Here is a 23061-nt window from a genome sequence, read left to right on the forward strand (position 1 = left end):
TGGAAGGCCTGAGCTGAAATCTAGCCTTGGACAGCCAGTAGCTGTGAACTTGGGCAAGTCACTGAACCTCTGTTTGCTTCAGTTTCCTTCACTATAAAGTAAGGGTAATGACAAGCACCTACCTCCAGGGCTATTGCAAGTATCGAATGGAGTAATATGATAAAGCATTCAGTAGGTGCTGTATAAATGCTGCTTCTCATTGTTATTTTCAACGTCAGTAGCATCATCATTACTATTATTGATTCATATGTAAATACAAGTTCTAATGTTTTTTTTTTTCCTGTAGTCCAAGAGATCATCCTAAAGATTCTGGTTTTGAGACCACTGCTTTAAAGTATGTAAAACATATATATTAACATTGCCAGATCTTGCATCCACAGTTTTGTCCATACGTTCAGGAATTCAGTCTGCCTGCCTTGTTTACCTAACGGTGCTCCCTCAAGGAAATATCGGATATACTGAATTTGCTTTTCAGAATTGGAATATGAAGAATGGAATTAAGAGAAGGGCAAATGGGAGTTCAAAACATCCAAGTCATTTCTGTAGAAGTGTAGCTGGTACAGGAAAGGAACTAAGTTTTTACCTCACTTTAAGGAACATAGTGAGCACCAGTGTGTATGTATACATGCCATTTTCATTTGTGTTACTGCTTATATACGCACGCACGCACACACACACACCCACAGTTCATCACTCTCCTTTGTTGCTTCACCCTAAGAACAGCAGGAACATTCCGTCCGATTTGCAGCCAGAACATGCTGTGTTTATGTTGTTTCCTCCGTTAGAATGTAAGCTTCTTGAGAACAGAGACTGTCTTAAGTTTTCTATTTGTATCTCTTGTTCCTTGCCTATATTAAGCACTTAATAAATGTTTTATTCATTAATTTACTCATATATCTATATGTTGTATATGCACTGTATAATGTATATGTACATATTCATTCACACATGTACACATAAAAAGATAGACAAGTGCAAACTTCTGTATGAGTAAAAATTTCATCATCTATCTACAGATTGATTCTCATGAGACCACAAAGGGACTGGACAGGAAACTTGAAACTCAGTAGATTGAGTCAGTTGTAATACTCTATGAAAAGAAATAAAATGGCAAGTATCTAATTTTTGGTTTAGTTTTTGGTAGGTCAGCTGTTCTTTGTCCAGATCATGCTCTCTAATCATATGTGTCCCTCATGGTTCTGTCTTGGGCCATCTTCCTTCTCCCAGTAGTAATTATTTCTCTTTTGACCAGCAACCCTGAAGGTCTTCCCCTCCCAGTTTGATTTTTTTTTTTTTAATTTTTGTTAAAGGGGCCATCACTTGATTCAATTCTTAAAAAGGCCTATTTACTGAATGGGCATTGCCTCACCCAAAGTGAGAACGTGAAAAGACCTGAGCTTTTCAAGGATCAGTATCTCCCATTGCGTCCAGGGCCGTCTCCCGTTGTCCTGATAGATATTGGGCCATTGGACACAGATGACTCTGGAGGAGAAAGTGAGGCTAGTTGCCTTTTCACAATCCTCCCTCACTCCAACCAGAGTCAACCGCAAGGCAAGTCTCCTTGATATCATGGTCCCCTTCAAAGAATGAAGGACAGACTTCATTTCACTTAGTAATCTCATCAGCTATTGTGGATTTAATTACAGTCTCTGCTGATGATTCTCAAACCTGCTCTCTTTCACCACTCATATCCAAGCTGTTACCAAGATGTAGTGCCAGTGCAATATTCACAGAGCCGGTGGCAACTGTGAATCTGCCAGCATAGTTCTCAATTGCAAAATATCACAGACTCCATATATAAGGTATAAGCAAAACATTTATTCAGACACCAAAAAGCCAAATCCATTATAGCAACAAAGAAGTTAATATACACACCGCAGAGAGCCACACCATCCTTTAGCCTTCCCACAAACAAACTCTCACAAGCCTATCTGTCATAGCAGGGGGCAAATACTCACAGACCTAGCAGTCTCCTTGGGTGTGTCCTCTCCTCCCTCCAGCTCTAACTGCTCTGACTCTCAGCTTCCTGTGGGCTCTGTTCCTCCCTTCAGCAAACTCCTCTCACCACAGGCTCCATGGGATTATATTTGGCTTGTTAGGGCACAGGGAAGATCTTGAAATTACCATTACCATTACATAAGAACTTTTGATTTCACCTCTCTAACATCTGTGCCCTCTTCTCTTTGACACTACCATCACCCTCGTGCAGGCTCTTATTACCTCACTCCTTGATTACTACAGTAACCTGCTGGAGGGACTACCTGCCTCAAGTCTCCCTTCATTCTAATTCATCTTCTGTATTAGCCTCTAAAGTGATTTTCTTGAAGTGCAGGTGTAGCCACATCATTCCCACACTCAATAAACTGTCCCTATTGCCTTCAAGATCGAATACAGAATGCTCTGTTTGGCATTCAAAGCCCTTCATAACTAGCTCCCTCCTGGTTTTCCAGTATTTACACCTCCTGACATGTATTCTTCATGTGACACTGGCCTCCGGGCTATTCCACAAACAAGACACTCCCATCTGTCTTGGCACCAGGCATTCTCTCTGGTTGTCCACCATTCCTGGAATGACCTCTGTCCTCAGCACCACCGACTGCTTTTCCTGCCTTCTTTTAAATGCCAACTAAAATCTCATCTTTTACTGGAAGACTTTCCTAACCCCTCTCAATATTTGTACCTTCCCTCTGCTACTTATTTCCTGCTTATCCTGCACATAGCTTGCTGTGTCTGTGTTTGAACATTCTTCCATTATGTTGTAAAACTCCTTGGGGACAAGGACGTTATTTTACCTCTTTGCATCCTAAGCATTTAGCATGGTACCTAGCTCATAGTAGGTGCTTAATAAGTATTGATTGAGTGATTTCTATAGCCTTACTTCAAGGATGAGCTGTATATCTGTGACTGTACTACAGTGTTTGATGTTGTTTCAGCTACTTCAGAGGACTTTAGCAAGAATGGAAATAATAAGGTCATCTAGGTGGCACAGTGAATAGAGCACAGACCCTGGAGTCAGGAGGACCTGAGTTCAGATCCTGCCTCAGACACTTGACACACTTACTAGCTTTGTGACCTTGGACAAGTCACTTAACCCCAATTGCCTTGCCTTCCCCCTCTGAAAAAAAGAATGGAAATAATGAAAAAGCATTCTTTTATCTAGGAAAAATGGCTAATTAAATAGCACTTCCTTTTATTCGCTAAGTGTAATAGAGCTTTAATAATAACCTCAAAATGATTGAGGGCAGGGTATGGATTGTTAGACTTGGTGTCTGGAAAATATGAATTTAGATCCTTCCTCAATTATTTACTAACTGTGTGACCCTGGGCAAATCACTTAACCTGTCTCTGAACCTCAGTTTCATCTACCCAACAGAATTGTTGTGAGAATTAGATAAGGTAATATAAAATTTGCAAACTTGAAAGCATTATATAAATTCCAAATGATAATAAAGGATTCAGAGTCATGAACTCAAAATTTTTTAAATTGCACAGCACTTCCTCTCCAACTTCAGCTTGAAAAACCCATGCTCTTAAGTTATGTTTCTTGGTAGACATTTTAAATATCATCTGGGCAAAATGGTTCTGAGCTGTGACACATTTAGTCTAGTGATCCAGTGTTGCTTCCATATTTCATGAAAATTTGGATATTAGGACAGCCAGGCAGCTAGGTGGTGCAGTGGTTAAAGTGCTGGACCTGGAGTCAGAAGGGACCTGTCTGAATTCAAATCCAGCCTCAAACACTGTGTGACCCTGCGAAAGTCATACCACTTTTGTGCCTCAGTTTCCTCATCTGTAAAATGAGAATAAGAATAACACCAACTTGTAGGGTTGTTGTGAAGATCAAATGAGGTAAAGCACTTAGATCAGTGCCTTGCACACAGTAGTAACATACTTCTTCCTTCTTTTCCCTATTAAGGTAAAGTTCCACAAAAGTCATACAATAGTTGAGATTCAAGATGATGATTGATTGGTTAGACTTTGCTTTGGATCATTGAAGCTGTTCCCTTAGTCATCAGTAATTTTAAAAAATACTTTGCTTTTTAACTTGCTGTCTCTCAAAGTTTCTGCAACTTGGAGTCTGTTTTTCCTTTCCACTTTTACGTTTTATGCCAGCAGGTATGAGATTCAGGCAAAGCTTCAAAGTTTGAACGAATGCTAATTGGTTTTTATTTCAGATTTTCAGAACAGCAGAAATGAGAATATATTAGATTTTATGGCTGTCAGAGACCCAAGTTTTCTTTATATATACAGATATATATGATATATAATATATGTTACTTTTTTATTTGTTTATTTATTTTGCTTTTTGGAGGGCAGTTGGGGTTAAGTGACTTGCCCAAAGTCACACAGCTAGTAATTGTGTCAAGTGTCTGAGGCCGGATTTGAACTCAGGTCCTCCCGACTCCAGGGCTGGTGCTCTATTCACTGTGCCACCTAGCCACCCCAGATCAAAGTTTTCTTATACTGGGGTCAGTTCTGTGCTTCATGACTAGATTTTCCATTTGAATTTTGGTAGGAGCTGTTCAGGATCTCATCTTGATAAGGCTCTTGCATAAATTGTCCCTACCTGCTGTAATGATAGTTTTCCCCCTCCTTCCCTAAACATCTATTTGAAATAGATATTAAAATATTTAAAATAAAAAATAGATTTAAAAGAAGAAAAGGGTACGGGTATAGAGGTACTCTTTAATGTGACTTAAAGATATTTCGCTGGGTACATAGTCTCCTCTGGATACTCCATTTCAGGAGTGCATATTACAACCCACCCGTGTCTTTGTGTCACGTATGGGCCTGTGTCCTCCCATATATGCTCTGAAGAGTTGGGTATATACGTCTGGGCCTTGATGCACTGTTTCAAGCGTACCAGTGAGCGTGCCACTCAGACTCTCTTTCCATTTGTTAACCCTCTTCTTGTTACACAGTCAGGGGTGGATACCTCCTCCTTTTGCATTCATTCATTTCCAAGAGAGATGTCAAAATCCTGGCCACAAGGGGCACCCGAATGGGGCTAGAACCAGACTGAAATGTAATTAGGAAATGTTTAACAAAATAAACATACAATTCATTGTAGATAATGTTAAGTTTTGTGGTTTTCTAAGTCGTTATTTGAGTTTGACAGTATTGTCGTAGAGGATACTTACTAGCCATGTGACCCTGGGCAAGTCATTTGACCTCTGTTTCCTCAACTATGGGAATGTTACTAAAAGCACTTATCTACCAAAGTTATTGGGAGGACCAGATGAAATAATATTTGTAAAATGCTCAGCACAGTGCCTGGCATATAGTTGATAAATGCTTGTTTATTTTTGTGAAGTAAGGATCAGAAGGGAAATCACCTTATGTTCAGATACATTTTCATAGTTTCAAATTCAGAACCTGGTTATTTAATTCAGATATTATATACTAGGGTAATTCAACATGTATCCAATTGACAATTTAGCATTATAGATTTTGAAATTAGAAAAGACTGGGACTTCAGAAGTTATTGTAGTTCAGTCCCTTCATTTTAAAGAGAAGTTCACAAACAAAAACAGATCAAGAGTATAATTTGTCTGGTATAGCATGTGTCTATATATGTATATATAGTGTCTGTACATATATATACACATACGTATATATGTGTCTGTATATGTCTATTGCTATAGAGAAATATGTTCTCACTTAATTGTAGCCTTCGGGGCAGGGTGGGGGGAGAACAAAATAAAAATGTGCTCAGCAAACAGCAAAAGAAAACTTACAAAGAAGCAAAGAAAAGATGGACTGCTTGCTGTCAACACAATGTATCGTATTTATCATATAGGCTTTCTTGAAATGAAAATTTGTTACATATTTTGAATCCTCTCATGTTCTACTGTGCACATGACATGCTTTCCCCCCCTTTCTTTGTATTTAAGTTCCAGTATTTATTTTTATAAGTTTTTCTTTTCGCTATTCTGTATTTGTGTTCTGGTGTTTGAGTCCAAAATATAATAAAATAAAGAGAAGGAAAGATAGGTCCATAGGTTAAGCAAATTGCCCAGGAGCAAAACCTGAATTTGTTTTTGATTCCAAATCACTGCCTCTTCTGCTGCAACATGATGCTTTAATTACATGTGCATCATACTGGAACTCATGCTGTTGTCAAGCTAAATTGCATCCCTCCTTCCATCTCTTATCCTGCTCTCCTTCCCCCACTCATTTTTTACTTCTATTCTAGGTCAGTAGTTCCTAACCATTTTTTACATATAAGGATCTTTCTTTAATGTCAAAAAATTTCACAGTCCCACACATGAAATTCTCAAACATTAGAAATCATAGGATAACAGTGGTAACACATGGTGTACATGCATTTGAAAGGTCTCATGGCCAATAACTTCATCCTGTACAGCCCAACAGCCTTCAAGATTGAGAGCCACTGCCCTGAATTACTGACACATTGTTTTTTAGATGTACCTTTAAGAAGCCTCAAGACATTTTTGATAAGTATAAAATGGCTATGGGGTTTTTTTGTGTGTTGGGGTTTTTTAGGTTCTCATAGAGACTGCTAAGAAGCTTGGACTCAAATGCCACTCAAAGGGAACGATGGTAACCGTGGAGGGACCTCGTTTTAGTTCTCGGGCGGAAAGCCTGATGTTCCGTGTTTGGGGAGGAGATCTGATCAACATGACCACGGTTCCGGAGGTGGTGCTTGCCAGAGAAGCTGGAATTTGCTATGCAGCCGTTGCTATGGCGACAGACTATGACTGCTGGAGAGAGCACGAGGAGGCGGTGGGTGGAATCTCGTTACTTACACAAGTCCCTTCTTTGGTACAAAAAATTTTAATGGAGCTGAGTCCATTCAGAGAAAGTTTTCCATATTCCTTAGAACTGGTTTTATGTTTGAACAGTACCTTAGATCCAACAATGTTTGGAAATCCTCTTTTGAAAAATGGAAATGAGATTAGCTTTTGCTGTTTACAGAACACACACCACATTGTAGAATAATTTCCCTTTTTCAGCTTTTAGGGGACACTTATCTTGAGATCTGCCTTTGGCAGGGAGGTAAAGGACCAACTAATTTCTAAATGATCAGTTATATTGCAAAGCTGTCAGAATCTCAAAATAGTTTTTCTGTGGATGTGGCTTTACTACAAATGGGAACAATTCTGGTTCAGCATGAAATTTCCTCGGATTAGCTTTTTTGTTTGTTTTCCTTCTCCCCCCTCTCCTTCCTCCCAAAGGGGGCTTACTACTGTGTACTTTTTAAGAAGATAGTTCATTGTCTGGATAATTCACAGTGCTCAGCTTACCCCCAAGGTGTCACTGGCTCTTTAATGGGAAATTTCATATCTGAGGGTTCGTCACTGGGATGCCATTGATTTCAGAAGTGGAAAAGTGTTAAGGTGAAATGGAAAGAACACTGGTCTAGAAATCAGAAAACCAAGGCTTTAGAACTAATTCTATCACTAATCCTGTGATCCTGGACTGATTTGCCTTCACCTCTCTGGACCTCAGTTTCCTTATCTGTAAAATGCCGAAATTGGCAAAGATGATCTGTTTTATTTTTATTTTAATTTACATTATCTACAGTTTAAAACTTGGTTTCTTAGGCCACGTTAGAGGAAGAGTTGGAAAATTCTTCACTCACTTTTTTATTTCCTTCTGCTTAGGATAAAAGGAGTCTTCTCAGAGTTTCTAATTTTTTGTTCTTAGGATACTGCATTTTTCTTTGAAACTGAAAAGAATTTATTATATATATATATATATATATTTTTTTTTTTTTAAGCAATTGGGGTTAAGTAACTTGCTCAAGGTTACACGGCCAGGTGTTTCTGGGTGGGTGCTAAGTGTCTGAGCCCAGATTCGATCCCCAGGTCATCCCGACACTGGAGCCAGTGCTCTTACTAGCTGTGCTACCTGGCCGCCCCTAAATATTATATTAAAGTGGTCTTTCTTTTGATAAGTCAAAAGTTTCTAACCCTAACACTAACTTTAAATCCTGGAAGGAATCTTGGTGGTTATCTCATCCAACTCCTTGGGAAATTGAGGTTCAGAGAGGCCACTTATCCAGGGTCACAGCAGAAGTAAATAAAAGATGCAAGATTTAAATATGAATGTTTTCTGAATCCAAATCCAGCATTCTTTCCATTGCCTACTCTCTCTTTTAGAAAATTAGCTGTTTAGTGTAAGCAGCGATAAGTTATTTTACACAAAATAAGATGTCTCTTCGTGAAACATCTTGGTAGTCATGAAATATAAAAGTGTAAAATGAAAAACATCAGGGCTTTTAATGTCAGTTACTACTTTACCTAGGTTTCAGTTGATAATGTCATGAAGACTCTGAAAGAAAATTCGAATAAGGCTACCAGTTTACTTCTCACTGCAATACCACAGATTGGATCCATGGAATGGGCAGAGACCCTACGCAGCATGAAAGTAAGTCTTTAAAAACAAACTTGCAGCAGATGACAAATAATAGACTAATCACGTGCTTGGTCTTCATTTTCCCACTTCTGTCTTCACCCTTCAGACACCTATCCCTTCCCTTCCCCCCCCCCCCATTTTTCACTTTATATGTATTTTCTTGCCTACATTGCCCTCTTGTACTGCCTCATGTAATTTATAGACCCGGGGTTGGAAGAAATATCAAAGGCCACTTGGCCCAGCAGGACCCTGATCAAGAAACTCCATTTTCCAAATGTCTAGCAAGAGGTTATACAGACTCTGCTTGGAAATAGAAAACCTTCCAAGGCAGTCTATTTCACATTGGAACACCTCTAATTCTAATACTGTTTTTTTTTTTTAGCATGATGACTGCCTTCCTGTGAGACATACTTACTGTAAATAAAGCCTGAAGCTGAAAGTATTAAATGAATCTCTGACATTTAGTCTGGCACACTGGAAAAAGGAACAGCTGCTAAAAGCAAAGTCCTTCCTCTTCCCCCCCCCCCAAAAAAGAATTTATTGGGAATACTGTTTCTTTGCTTTTGGTAATATTCTAATAATAATGATGATGATAACTGTTGTGAGAGAAAGATTATGTGAAATTTCTTTGTTTTATATTTTTTGTCTCCCATTCTCTACCCCAGTTAGACAGAAACATACTACTGTTTTTATTCATACACACACACACACACACACAGAGTTACTATGCTAGAAAGATTCTCTTCAAATACTACAGAACCCAGAGCATACTCTGTTCTTTTTTTTAATTTCCACATTACTCGTTATAAAAGAAGAATCAGAAAAAAGGGGAAAAATCACAGAAAAGGAAAAGTAGTCTGCTTCCATCTGCATTCAGACTCCATAGTTCTTTCTCTGGACGTGGATAGCATTTTCCATCATGAGTCTTTTGGAATTGTCTTAGACCATTGTATTGCTGGGAAGAGCTAAGTCTTTCAAAGTTGCTGGTTATTTATTTTCCTTTGTTTGGATCAGGGAGGCAACCTATGATTCTGCCAAATGACCTGGTAGCAGCAGGTTTGTAGGATACTTGCAATTATGTGAGAAATAATCAAGGAGACCATGAAAGATAAGAAGTTGTGACATCCTTTCTGAGAAGCCGAGTTTATAGATTTAAATAGCCTGGAAAAGTGTAATAAGGAGTGATTTTCCAAAGTTTTTACTTGGAAAAATGCTTTCCGTTGGAGAGGTTTCCGCCGTCACCAACCAGAAGTGTTTTGTGAGCACCTCCTGTGATAGAATACAGCTATGATCACAGCCAATGAGGAATTTTTTTAAAGGCCTGATCCATATCTCTCTGGAAATCCCTTCTAAATGCCAAGATTCTGAGCAAAACTGCTAATTGAATATTTAATAAATTTTTACTGTGGCTGTGTCTTAGTTTAGGTCAGATACTTTTTTTTAACGTGATTTGTGCGCTTTTATTCCACTAATGAGGCAATGAGGGAACTTTCTTCTCCTTATCCCCTAGCCCAGCCATTTCTCCCAATCCAGTCCTCCCCATGAATCTTTCTCTCCTCTCCTTAACTAGATCTCCGTTCTCTTAATTAGCACAGTCTTTTGTTCCTCTCTTTCTGCTGTTTCAAATTCTGCCTTGTACTGAAATTATTTTTTTGCCTTTATTAAGTGCCTACAGTGTGCACTTGATAGGCATAGGCATTATAGGTATAGGGAACAGAGAGGAGAAGACTTAGGTTCAAGTCTTCCTAGAAGGTATACAGAGTAACTGACCCTGGGCAAAGCAGTTAACCCACTTGGTGCTGTAGACAGCTTCATGTAAAGTCAGAAGTAGGAAGTGGATTGTCACACATAGGGGAAAAGCAATTAGTTTAGTTTGTCTGGATCCTGGAATGTATAAGGGAGAATACCATTTAATCAGTTTGGAAAGGTAGGCTAAAACCAGATTATCAAGGGTTTTAAATGCTAAATGGAGGGGTAGTTAGGTGGTGCAGTGAATAGAGCACCAGCCCTGAAGTCAGGAAGACCTGAGTTCAAATCTGGCCTCAGACACTTAATACTTACTAGCTATGTGACCTTGGGCTAGTCACTTAACTCCAATTGCCTTGCCCTTCCCCATCCAAAAGCCAAAAAAAAAAAAAATGCTAAATGGAACAATTTGTATTTTTTCTTAAAGGCCAGGGGCAGCCATTGAAGTTTCTTAAGCAGGAGGGTGATCTCTGCTTTAAGAATATTGGTTTAATAGTTGTATAAGGAAGGGACAGTAGCTAAATAATGCAATAGAGTGCCGGGCCTGAAATCAAGATGACATATCTTCCCTGAGTTTAAATCTGGCCTCAAACACTTACTAGCTGGCCAGGTCGCTTAACTGTATTTGCCTCAGTTTCCTCATCTGTGAAATGAGCTGGAGAAGGAAGTGGCAAACGACACCAGTATCTTTCCCAAGAAAACAACAGCAAAAGTTATGTAGAGCAGTGTTGTCTAGCTCTAATGGGAACAGTGGGCCCTGTGGACCACATATTAACCTTGTTTATGTTCTATTGTATGTTTAAAATTTGTCATGTAGTTCCCAATTACATTTTAATCTGGTTTGGGAAGTATTAGGGAGAGTTTCTGGGGCATTTGGCCCTGTGGCAGTGTGTTTGACACCTGGTATAAAAAAAGAATTAGAGAAAAGACTGGAATCTAAAATCTGCTGCAAGGGGTCTTAGAGATAATTTAGGCCAAGCCTCTCATTTCATAGATCAGGAAACTGAGGCCCAGGGAAGTTATTTGAATTGTCTGTGATCAAGCAGTAAGTAAGCAGAATGGAATTTAAACCCACATTCTGACCCTAAATCCAGTGCTATTCTTGTACCTCACTGTCTCCCTGATAGACTTGTGGTTGTATCCCTGATTTTGGGAATAGACAAGCTGTGAATAGAGACCACACTATCTACTTGGAGGAGGGAAGCACCCTAAGGACCAGGGCCAGTTCTGCTATGACCAGCCTCTTATCCCCAAATGAAATATATCATCATAAATATTAAACAAAGGAACTATTTTGTTAATAATAGAAAAAGAAGTTGCAAGAATGGGGAATACCAACTTAGAGTGGAAATGAAAGTCTTGTTTTCGTTGTCAGGTTTTTTTTAAGAATTTTCATGTAAAGGTTTAAATTATTTACATATGAACTGTTATGTATGGGCTTATAAAATTATAAGAGCACAATTGAGTGGAATTTGTGACAAGCTCTTCTTAGGGGTCATCAGGGAGGCATAAGGGTATAATAAATGTAAGGAGGCACTGGACTTAGGGTCAGAAGACCCGGGTTCTAACCATGGCTGATCTAGGCATCATGGTGTGTGTAGTGGGAAGAATTCTAGGCTTGGATCTAAGTGAGCCCTAGGTTTAAGTCCTACTGCTGCTTGTTAATAGTTGCATGACTTTGGGGATAATCACTTAATGTCTCTGCTCCTTTCCTCATCTGTAAAATAATGATATTGGGGGCGGCCAGGTAGCACAGTGAGTAAGAGCACAGGCTCCAGTGTCGGGATGACCTGGGGATGGAATTCCAGGCTCAGACACTTAGCACCCACCCAGAAACACCTGGCCGTGTAACCTTGAGCAAGTTACTTAACCCCAATTGCTTAGGGGCAGCCAGGTGGCTTAGTGAGTAAGAGCACCGGCTCCAGTGTCGGGATAACCTGGGGATCAAATCCAGGCTCAGATACTTAGCACCACACCCAGAAATAACTGGCTGTGTAACCTTGAGCAAGTTACTCAACCCCAATTGCTTTTAAAAAATAATAATAATGATATTGATAATAAATTGTAGTACCTATCCCAGGGGGTTATATTGAGGATCATATGTCTCCAGTACATCTGTCAGTGGGTTTATAGTTTTGTTGATGTGGGTCCGCTTTGTTCTAGAAATGAGGAAACTGAGGCCCTAAAAGATAAAGTAACTTGCCTGAGGATCATACAGTGGCTTTCCTCTTCCCCTCAGAAATTGTGCCATATGCTATTTTCCGGTAAAGAAAACCCAATAAATACCTTCAGTTCTTGTTACTTGTTTATGGTGACCTATTAGAATTCACTAATTTATTGACATCTTTGTTTCAGCACGTGGTCCAGTTTTCCATTATGTTACCAAGACACTGAAATGGTGTGGATTCTTCAGAGGAGCAGAAGAGGTCCCTTCTCCAGTCATTTCCAGGATGTATAATCACGAGCATCACATGTGCTGTACCACTGGTGAAATAGCTGTGGTGATAAAAGGCTATATACTCAAGAATTTGCTTCTGCTAGGTCTTGGTCGCTTCAGAAGTAAGTGAGCCTGAAGATTTCTAAAGGGACTTGGAAACAGACTGCCTTTCCAATATCTCTAATGTTTACAAGTTTAAAAAAAGAAAACACCATATTAAAGTGGATCATTTCTCCCAACATTAAATGCTGACAGTATTTGTACTCTAAAAAGGAGGTAGTTTGTTGAGGCTTTCTGTTAGAAAAGTACTTGGCATTCATTTTCATTGCCTATCTTTCCAAGGAGAATTATATTTGTCCAGAAATGAGGACATAATTCAAGAACAAATCTATATGCATTTTAGTATTGTAGGCCTTTTATTGTTGACATTTTTATCTATTTTTTTAATTCTTGCTGCTTTTGTGGACCTGTGAATTCCTTTATATATGATTTATTAATTTGAGCTTTTTGATTTTTTTAATAAAATCATTTTCTTACTCACCATAAAGTTCAGTTCAGCTTTTCTTTAAATTTATGGTTGATATTGAACAGAATTTCTGAGGAAGACCATTTGGACTTGATGTTTGACGTGTATCAAAAGATACAAAGAGTGTTCTGGGAAAGCTTCACCGTGAAATAGTGTGTTTGCTTTTGCGTATGTTCTACAACAAAACATTCTTAAAACTGTTGTAAGCCTTTGTTCTTGTTTCAGATGTTTGTAATCATGTTTCAGTTCTGTGCTATGTTGTGTGTGGAATATATAAAGACTTGCCTTTGGAATAATCTGTTTCTGTAAAAATAAATCATATATCCTCCTGCAATCAACCTGTTCACATTGTTAGAAAAAAAAACAAGCCGTGGTCAGTGGTTGGTACAAGATGGCCTCAAGAGAGTGTTTACCTGTTTAATCTGAGAAAATGGACAGCCAACAGAAATCTTCCCCAAAACCAGTGGTAAATTTGATAAGCACACTGCTGAAAATATGGAGGAAGAGCAGGCCTTTAAAAGATCTAGAAACACTGATGAGATGGTTGAACTATGCATCTTCAAAGTAAGAATGCTGGAGCATTGATTGAGAAAGGAGGCAAAAATATCACAGCCTACAGTGCCAGTGGTCTACTCCAAAACAGTAGTAACCCTGAGCTCATATAAAGTATCCATGCAAATGTTGAAAGAACTGGAGAAATTCCATATCCTAGAGTTTAAAAGAACCTCTGCAGCTATCAACTCCAACCTATCCACAGAGGTTTGCCTCTAGCGTGGGGCTTTTTTAAAACACCTTTTTGCTGTGATAAGTAGTGCAGTGAATAGAGCACCCTGGCCTTGGAGTCAGGAGGACCAGAGTTCAAATCTGGCCTCAGATACTTAGCACTGGCCGTGTGACCTTGGGCAAGTCATTTAATCCCAATTGCCCTGCCTTTCCCCCCTCCAAAAAGGAAACAACTTTTTTTTTTCCAATTAGACACCTACTATGTCAGGTGGGCAGCTAGGTGGTACAGTGGATAGTACCAGGCCTGGAATCGGGAAGATCTGAGTTCATGACCTCAGACACTTAGTAGCTACATGGGCAAGTCATTTAAACCCTATTTGCCTCAGTTCCTCATCTGTAAAATGGGGACACACCGGAGAAGGAAATAGCAAGCCACTACAGTATTTTTGCCAAGAAAACCCTGTGAATTAAAGTTCATAGGGTCACATAGAGTAAGACAACTGAATAGCAAGAATGTGCCAACCACTGTTCTATGCACTGAAGATACAAAAGGAGGCAAAAGGCAGCCCTTGCCCTCGAGAAGCTTACAATTTACTAGGGCGACAACACACAAATTCACACAAAGTAAGCTATGTACAGGACAATAGGCAGCACTTATGAGATAAGGGTTGATGATCTTGAGCCCATCATGACAGTCTCCCCTTAAGGGAGGGTGTAAGTCAGAATCTGTGCATGGAAATCACTGCTATAAGATTAGGACATAGAAACACTGACAATAATATCTTTAAGGGTAATACAGCCATGTGTCCAAAAATAACATGTGGCTAATAGTTTATCTTTTCCCTCTGTGCTTATGTACCTCAAAAATCCCCTATGTAGTTATGGAAAAACTACAACCACTATTGTTCGATAACAAGTTTCTTTTCATCTACCAGTTCTTTACATTGTATTCACTGCTATGCAAACACCCTCTATATAATAAAAGATCTCTATAATACAAAACAAATGATACTCCAAGTCTACAAACTAATGATAATAATTTTTTAGCACTATAAATTCCCTTTTATTATGTATTCTCACATCAGAGAGTACAGGGGTAGAAAAAAACATTAAAAATAATGGGAGAGGCAGAGGTAGAAGATAGGGAGGTGTGAATCTTGACATGCAAATCAGGCAGCCATCAAGATCAGGGTTTAAATACCCCATTTTCAGAAGGGTAGTTTGGAGCCTTGCTGTCTGAATGGACCGCTTGAATGACCTGTGTTCCTGTCCTTTCCAATGAAGTGCCCCACTCTTAAGTGAGTTTTAGTCTGTTAATATTTATAGTCGGACTTGACCGCTTTGTGTATGAGTCCCTTTCTCTCCCTTCCCTACCCTTCCTCCTCCCCTATCTTCCTTATTTATTAATAAAACTTGAGTGTTTGTAATGGGAATGTAAATTTTTAAGATCTTCCCTGCCCCTAGGCTAAAGTGCACCTGGAGTCTGGGGTGGGAGGCTTGTTTTTCAGTAGATACTTTTTGATTGGCCAGTGGGTCCAAAAGGTTGTTACATTCTCTGAGCCAGGAGGCTATATAAGCCCTGATGTGTAGCTTTGTTTTGGGGCTCACTTTGAGAAGTGTTCTGTGATTTGATATGGATTCTGGGAAGCCGTTGTCCAGAGCCCCTGGCTTTGAAACCCAGATGTTGTTTGATATAGATGTAATGGTTGCACAGTTTGGAAAACTATGTACTTGATCTGTTTCTGTCTTGATAATTCTGTCTGTATATTCTGAAGGTCAGGGTGCTGACCTTTTTCCCCTGAACTAGGTAAACGATACATATTTGACTGATTAAAGTAAGCTTGTTAATCCATTTTGAGTTGCTTTCCTTTAACAAAGCAGATCTAAGAACCTGTGTTGGCAGCGATCCTGAGGACGCTTGGGGTGCTTGCTACTACAGTGTTAAACTGGCCCCAATTGTCGTGATACTATTCATGGCATCATTTTCCCTGACAGCTCTGGCTGGTTAAGGGACCCACAAAAGGACAAAGTGGAACAATTTTCCAGCCCAAGACAACTTAGGACAGTAAGGAAGGTCTGTTTCACCAGGTTGAGAGTGGAACACAGTCAAGCACAGGACACGTCAGCACAGCCCACATCCCAGCAAACCAGGAACAGGCCTTGGAGTGACTACATCAGGATGGTTTCCAGACCTCTCAGCACAGCAGTGAGGAAGTTGGTTGGACGATGGGTCAGAATTTGTTTGTCCTGATCAACACTCTGACAACATTTGCAAAAACGCCAGTGATTTGGAACACAGCTCTCTCCACTCTGGAAGCAGAGTTCTGCTATGACAAAGAGCTCAAAAGTCAAATAATTGGCTGGCAAGATGAATAAGCAAAGGAAGGACAATCAGACCATAAAATCCTTTTTTGGGGACAAAAAGGACCAAAACATGGAACCAGAAGAAGACAACAAAGGCAAAAGTCCTGCATCAAAAGCTTCCAAGAAAAATATGAATTGGTTACAGGCCATGGAGAAGCTCAAGAAGGATTTTGAAAATCAAGAGAAGAGGAGGAAAATTTGGGAAAAGAAATGAGAATGATGCAAGAAAATCATGAAAAGAAAGTCAACAACCTGACTGAAGAAAATTACACCTTAAAAAATAGACTAACTCAAACGGCAAAAGAGGCTCAAAAAGCCAATAAGGAGAAGAATGCCTTAAAAAGCTGAAATTGCTAGATGGAAAAAAAAAATTTGCAAAAGCTCACTGGAGAGAATCATTCCTTCAGAATTAGATTGGAGCAAATGGAAGCTAATGACTTTATGAGAAATCAAGATACTATTAAACAGATCCAAACAAATGAAAAAATAGAATACAATGTGAAATATTTCATTGGGAAAACCACTGACTTGGCAAATAGATCTAGGAAAGATAATTTAAAAATTATTGCACTGCCTGAAATCCATGATCAAAAAAAGAACCTAGAAATCATCCCTCAAGAAATTCTCAAGGAAAATTGCCCTGATATTTTGGAACCAGAGGGCAAAACAGAGGTTGAGAGAATTCACTGATCACCTCTTGAAAAAGATCCCAAAAAGAAAAACTCATAGGAATATTATAGCCAGGTTCCAGAATTCCCAGATCAAGGAGAAGATATTACAAGCTGGCAAGAAGAAACCATTTGAATATTATGGAAACACAATCAGGATAATACAAGATCTAGCAGCTTCTACATTAAGGGATTGAAGGGCTTGGAATATAATATTCCGGAGGTCAAAGAAGCTGGAATTAAAACCAAGAATCCCCTACCCAGCAAAACTGAGTATGATGTTTCAGGGGAATATATGGTCATTCAATGAGGTGGAGGACTTTCAAGCATTCTTGATGAAAAAAAACAGAGTTGAATAGAAAATTTGACATTAAAATACAAGAAACAAGAGAAGCATGAGAAGGTAAACAGCGAAAAGAAATCATAAGGAACTTATCAAAGTTGAACTACTTACATTCCTACATGGAAAAACAATAATTGTAGCTTATGAAACTTTTTTCAATATGAAGGTAGTTGAAGGGAATATAAATGTGTTATATATATATATATATGTATATAATGGATGGATACATATATATGTCTATATAAGAGGGTATATGTGCATGTGAATACATACATATGTGTGTGTATGTGTGTGCAGGTATACACAGACGGCACAGGATCAATTGAATAGGAAGGGATGATATTTAAAAAATAACATTAACAGGTGAGAGAAGAATATAATGAGAGGAGATAGTGAGAGACAGAATAGGGTAAATTGTCTCATATAAAAGAGGCAAGGGAAAACTGTTATAATGGAGGGGAAGAACAGGAAGGCAAAAGGGAATGGCACAACCTGATTCTCATTGAATTTGGCTTGAGGGAATAACATGCACACTAAATTGGATGTCTTACCCTACAGGAAAGTAAGGGGGAAGGGGATAAGAGGGGGGGTGATAGAAGAGAGGGCAGATTGAGGGGGAGGGTAATTGGAAGCACACACCTTTGAAAAGGGACAGCGTCAAAGTAGAAAATAGAACAAGTGGGGGGCAGGATAGGATGGAGGGAAATATAGTCAGTCTTTTACAAAATATCCACTATGGAAATGTTTTGCATAACTACACATGTACAACCTATATTGGATTGTTTATCTTCCCAATAAGAGTGGGTGACAAGGGAAGAAGGGAAAGGATCTGGAATTCACCATTTTAAAATCAAATGTTTTTTAAAAAATTATTGTTTTTTACATGCACTGGGAAAGAAGATAGACAGGCACTGGGGTATGGAGATCCATCTTGCCCTACTGGAAAGTTGGAGGGGGAATGGAGGAGGATATAGGAGAGAACAGATTGGGAAGGGGGTATTCAGTGGGATTGTTGTCCTGGGGTGGTGGTTAGGGGAAAGTTGGGAGAAAATTTTAACTCAAAATCTTGTGGAAGTGAATGTTGTAAACTAAAAATAAACAAAATTTAATTAAAAAAAAGATTTAGGTCAAGATCTAATCAGACAGTAAAAGCAATTCTAAGCTTGGGACTAATGGGTACGTTCCTGCTCATCCTGTTTGCTCTGACATGTCTGGGGAAGTGTTGACACTTCCTATTGTGAGACAGATCATATGGAAATTGCCAAGTATCTTTAACCAAGATTTGTTTGACCCAAGTCATATACCCCAAGACCCTTCCTGTAATTTAGCTCACCCTCATCATTTTCAGCCTAGCAGCCCATTCTTCTCTGGTAGTGAGGATCAGATCTAATCTAGAATTCATATTTACTTGTTCCTCCCCCTTTAAAAGGTTGAAGTTATCTTCTTTTAAAAAGTAAATATCTTCTAAAGAAATTTTTTTTAATGACATTATCCTCTAAAGAAATTATTGGTTGCTCTTTTAACAGCAAATATCTGGATAATTGAGGTGGGCTAGGCTTGTTATTTATTTTCCAAACTCTTTATCTGTTCTCCCCTCAGGGTGATTTGTAGCTGACACTGAATTCAGAATCAAATTTGCCACTCTTTCCATTGCTCTTCCCCCTTACTATTACGGCCACCTCACTACTCTTCCACAGTGTTCTTCCACAAATTCTGTCTGGTTTTCTTTATGGTTCCTGTATTTCCTCCCATGACTATGCCCTACTTTTTACTCATTTTAAACAAAGGTATTCCAATTAAGGTTTCATCCCAACAGGTTTCTGTAATACCTGTGAGGTCAAATTTGCCTATTTGTGTTAGGAAGTCTAGTTCATCTTGCTTCCTCTGAAATGAATTACCCAAGGTCTTACAATTAGTTATTGGAAATAGGCTGATTTGTCATCTAAAATTCACTGTGTTCCCTAATTATCTATCTGTTTTGCCATCCTCTCAATCAAAATTCCTATTCCCATGGTCAATCTCAGCTAAGGAAAATTATTTGATGAATATATGAATGCTTAATAAGCTCTTAACCCTCCCTGAGGTAGATTTAAAGAAAAAAAAAAACACTTGGCTAATTCAAATGAATCTGTAATTGATGGCATTTCAGGCAGTGTTAAAATGGGATTTTAGGGGCAGCCAGGTGGCTCAGCGAGTAAGAACATGGGCTCCAGTGTCGTGATGACCTGGATCAAATCCCGGGCTCAGATACTCAGCACCACACCCAGAAATAACCGTGTAACCTTGAGCAAGTTACTTAACCCCGATTGCTTTAAAAAAAAAAAAAAAAGAAAGAAAAAAAAAAGAAAGAAAGAAAAATGGGATTTAAAAAAAATCCTGATAGGATTACGGGAAATCATTTTGGGGTGAAAGGGTTGAGTTAGGTAGACCAGTTCTTCTGTGAGTCTGCCCCGAATCAACTCTTCCAAATTGTTCTTGATCCTTCTACTTCTAAAAACCACAGATCCTTTAAAGCTTATGGATTCCATGGCAGGAAGTGCAATGACTGACCAGGACTGAGGCTGTAGTTTTAAGACTGTATTCTCTTCCCTTTTTTGAAAATTGGGAGGTATAAATCATAAACTTCACTGTCATCAAGTTTCTCTTAAACCTGAAAATATCAACTGTATTATAAGGCAATAGTTATCAAAACTATCTGATACTAGCTTACTGGAACAAAGTAAATATATAATACACAGTAATAAACAATTATAGCAATCTTACATTTGACAAATGGAAAGATCTAAGCTTTGGGAATGAAAATTATTAGGAAAACTGGAAAGCAGTCTGGATGAAGACTAAAGGTAAAGACAAATGTCTTACACCATTTACCAAGATAAGGTCAAAATGGATACATGACCTAGATATAAAGGGAGATATAAGAAAACTAGAAAAACATGGAACACATTACCTATCATATTTATGGATAGAAGAATATGAACAAGCAAGAGAGAGCATTGTGAGATGTGAAATGGATAATTTTTATTACATTAAATTTAAAAGGTTTTGTACAAAAAGAAACAATGCAACCAAGATTAGAAGGAAAGCAAACAACTGGAAAAAAATTTATAGTTTCTTAGATAAAGGTCTCATATCCCAAAAATATCAATATATAGAGAACTTTGTCAAATTGATAAGAATACGAATCATTCCCCAATTGATAAACAAAGGATATAAGCAGGGAGAGTTTAATAGATATTAATTTAATAGATATTAAATTTATATATATACATAGTATATATAAATATATAGTCATTAATATATAATCATAAAATATATACATATTATTTTATATATACATGTAATATATAGAAATATATAGTCATATTCATATATAATCATATAAAATTCTCCAAATCATTATTGATTAGAGAAATGCAAATTAAAACAGCTTTGAGATATCATCTCACACCTATATGATTGGTTAAAATGATAGAAGGAAAAAATTACAAATATTGGAGGGGATGTGGAAAGATTGGGAAATTAATACACTGTTGGTGGAACTGTGAACTGATCCAACCATTTTGGAGAACAATCTGAAATTATACGAAAAGTGTTATTAAACTACTTATACCCTTTGAATTAGCAATACCACTATTAGATCTGTTTCCCAAGGTGATCAGGGAAAAAGGCAAAGAACTTATGTTTTAAAATATTTATAGTAGCTCTCTTTGTGGTGGCAAAGACCTGGAAATTGCAGGTTTGCTTATCAATTGGGGAATGGCTAAACAAATTGTGGTATATGATTATGATGGAATACTACTGTACTATAAGAAATGATGAGCTGGTTGATTTTTAGAAAAAACATGGAAAGGCTTGCATGAAATAATGAAAAGTGAAGTGAGCAGAACCAAGAGAATGTTTTATACAGTAATGGCAATATTGTTTGAAGAATAATTGTGAACAACCAAGCTATTCTGAGTACTATAAATACTCAGATCAACTAGAAAGGACCTATGAAAGAAGATACTATCCACCTTCAGAGAAAGAATCAATAAACATAAGCACAGATAACATGATTTCACATATATTTATAAATCTGTGTCAAATGGTGGCCTTCTCTAGTGTAGGGTGGGGAGGGAGGAAGACAGTTTAGAACTTAAAATGCAAAAAGAAATTAATTTTTAAAAAAGATATATAATAATTGAAAATTACATATTTTTATAAGGGTTTTGTTTTTTTATTGGTGAGAGTGGGGTAGGAGACACAATTTGCTAATTGAAAAAATAATTTTTTTATGATTGAAGTTATATCACTAGTACATTAAATTTTACTTTTCTAAAAATTTATTTCTTGACCACACACTATTATCTTATATTGCCGGGCTTCTTTCTGTAAGTTAATAGCCAGATCTCCAATCATTCACATCATCCTCCAAGCACATTATATGCTCCAGGAATATTTTCCCAACTTTCTTTTTTTACTCCTCAAGGCCCATATTTGTTTTTCTCTGGGTTGCTTCTCTCAGCTCTCTTCTCATTTTCACTATCATTTTCAGCTTACTGTACTTCCTGGTTGTTCTCCCTGCTTTCAGTGTAGACCTCAAAGAATCAGACAATGTTGCAGAAAGAAATGAAACAAGCATTTTAGCACTGAAGAAACTGAGACAGATAGAGGTTAAGTGACTTGCCCAGAGTTAGTTAAATTTCTCTTTCTAAAGCTGGATTTGAACTCAAGTCTAGCTGCCTCTAGTTGGCACAATTCTCTCTCTAGCTTCCTGAGGCTTTCCTAAAAACCTTCAGTGCCTTACTTTTGCCTCTGAATGCAAACTATCAACCGTGTCATTTAAGGCTTTCTATAGGCTGCCCCCAGCCTACCTTTCTAGCAGTGGTTGACATTGATCAATTATATCAATTTGCATTTAATAAATGCCTGCTGTAAAGTTGGCAGTGATAGACATTGGAATGAAAAGACAAAAGTGAAACAGATTCTACCCTTAAAGAGTTCACATTTTATCAGGAGACAACATATTTATAAGTAAATATATAAAAAATAAGTACAAGATGATTTATTTTATTATTATTCTTGGTATGGAGAGGGAGATCAGGAAAGACTTAATAAAGATGTTACTTGAGCAGAGTTGTGAAGGAAAGGGAGTCACTGGAGTTCGTTGGGTAACAGAATGACATGGTAAAACAAACACTTCAGGAAAATCTCTGGCACCTCTGTGGAGGATGGATTGAGGAGATGAGGCAGGAGTGATACTAATTAAAACTCTGTATCTTATACTGGTATAGCTTCTCCTAATGCCTTGATACCTAGACTAGGCCAGTTTTTCCTTCCTTTCCTGTCCCTTCCAAAAGGCAGAAAAGTTATCCCAAGACAACTGGCTGCCTCAGAAGGTTCAAGATATTGACATGGTTTTGTAGACACTCAGGACATAAAAAGGGCCAGCCCATGAAGTCTGTGCCTTTCAGGTCTGTTGCACTTCCTTTGAGGTCCCATAACCCAACCCACTCTTCTAAACTGATATGTTTCTCTAAACCCATAATGTATATTACTTGCTAAGTATCTTTTCTTTTTTTCTGTCTTTAGTGTGTGTATGTGTGTACGTATGTACATATATATATATATACATGTGCATACATGTTTCTGAGTACACAGCAAAGTTTATCACAGAAGATAACAATCCTTTAAAACAAATCTAACAGGGAATTATCGAGGTGCTTTCTCATATAAAATGAAAAATGAATGCAATTATAGATCTATCATCTAATAACGTTTTGCAATTTTTAAAAGGTTGTACATCATTTTCCCCATTTAACTATACAGAACGGTAATAAGGCAAGACAAACTTTATGTGAAAAGATGTTGATATAAAATGATGTAAACT

General features: G+C 38.0%; 1 protein-coding gene across 1 annotated transcript in view; it reads left to right on the forward strand.

The window, feature by feature from the left end:
* The window catches only part of MTAP (methylthioadenosine phosphorylase), a 53546-nt gene extending 40434 nt beyond the window's left edge, over positions 1-13112 (forward strand). The window contains exons 6-8 of the mRNA XM_069087504.1: positions 6508-6747; positions 8272-8394; positions 12484-13112. Of these exons, the coding sequence (XP_068943605.1) occupies positions 6508-6747; positions 8272-8394; positions 12484-12522 (402 nt within the window). The 3' untranslated portion in view covers positions 12523-13112. The remainder of the gene's footprint in view (positions 1-6507; positions 6748-8271; positions 8395-12483) is intronic.
* The last annotated feature ends 9949 nt before the right edge of the window (positions 13113-23061 follow it).

The sequence above is a fragment of the Petaurus breviceps genome, unplaced genomic scaffold (genome assembly GCF_028583685.1).
Source record: "Petaurus breviceps papuanus isolate PSGF00001 unplaced genomic scaffold, PetGlider_PUasm1.0 118, whole genome shotgun sequence".
Taxonomy (NCBI): domain Eukaryota; kingdom Metazoa; phylum Chordata; class Mammalia; order Diprotodontia; family Petauridae; genus Petaurus; species Petaurus breviceps.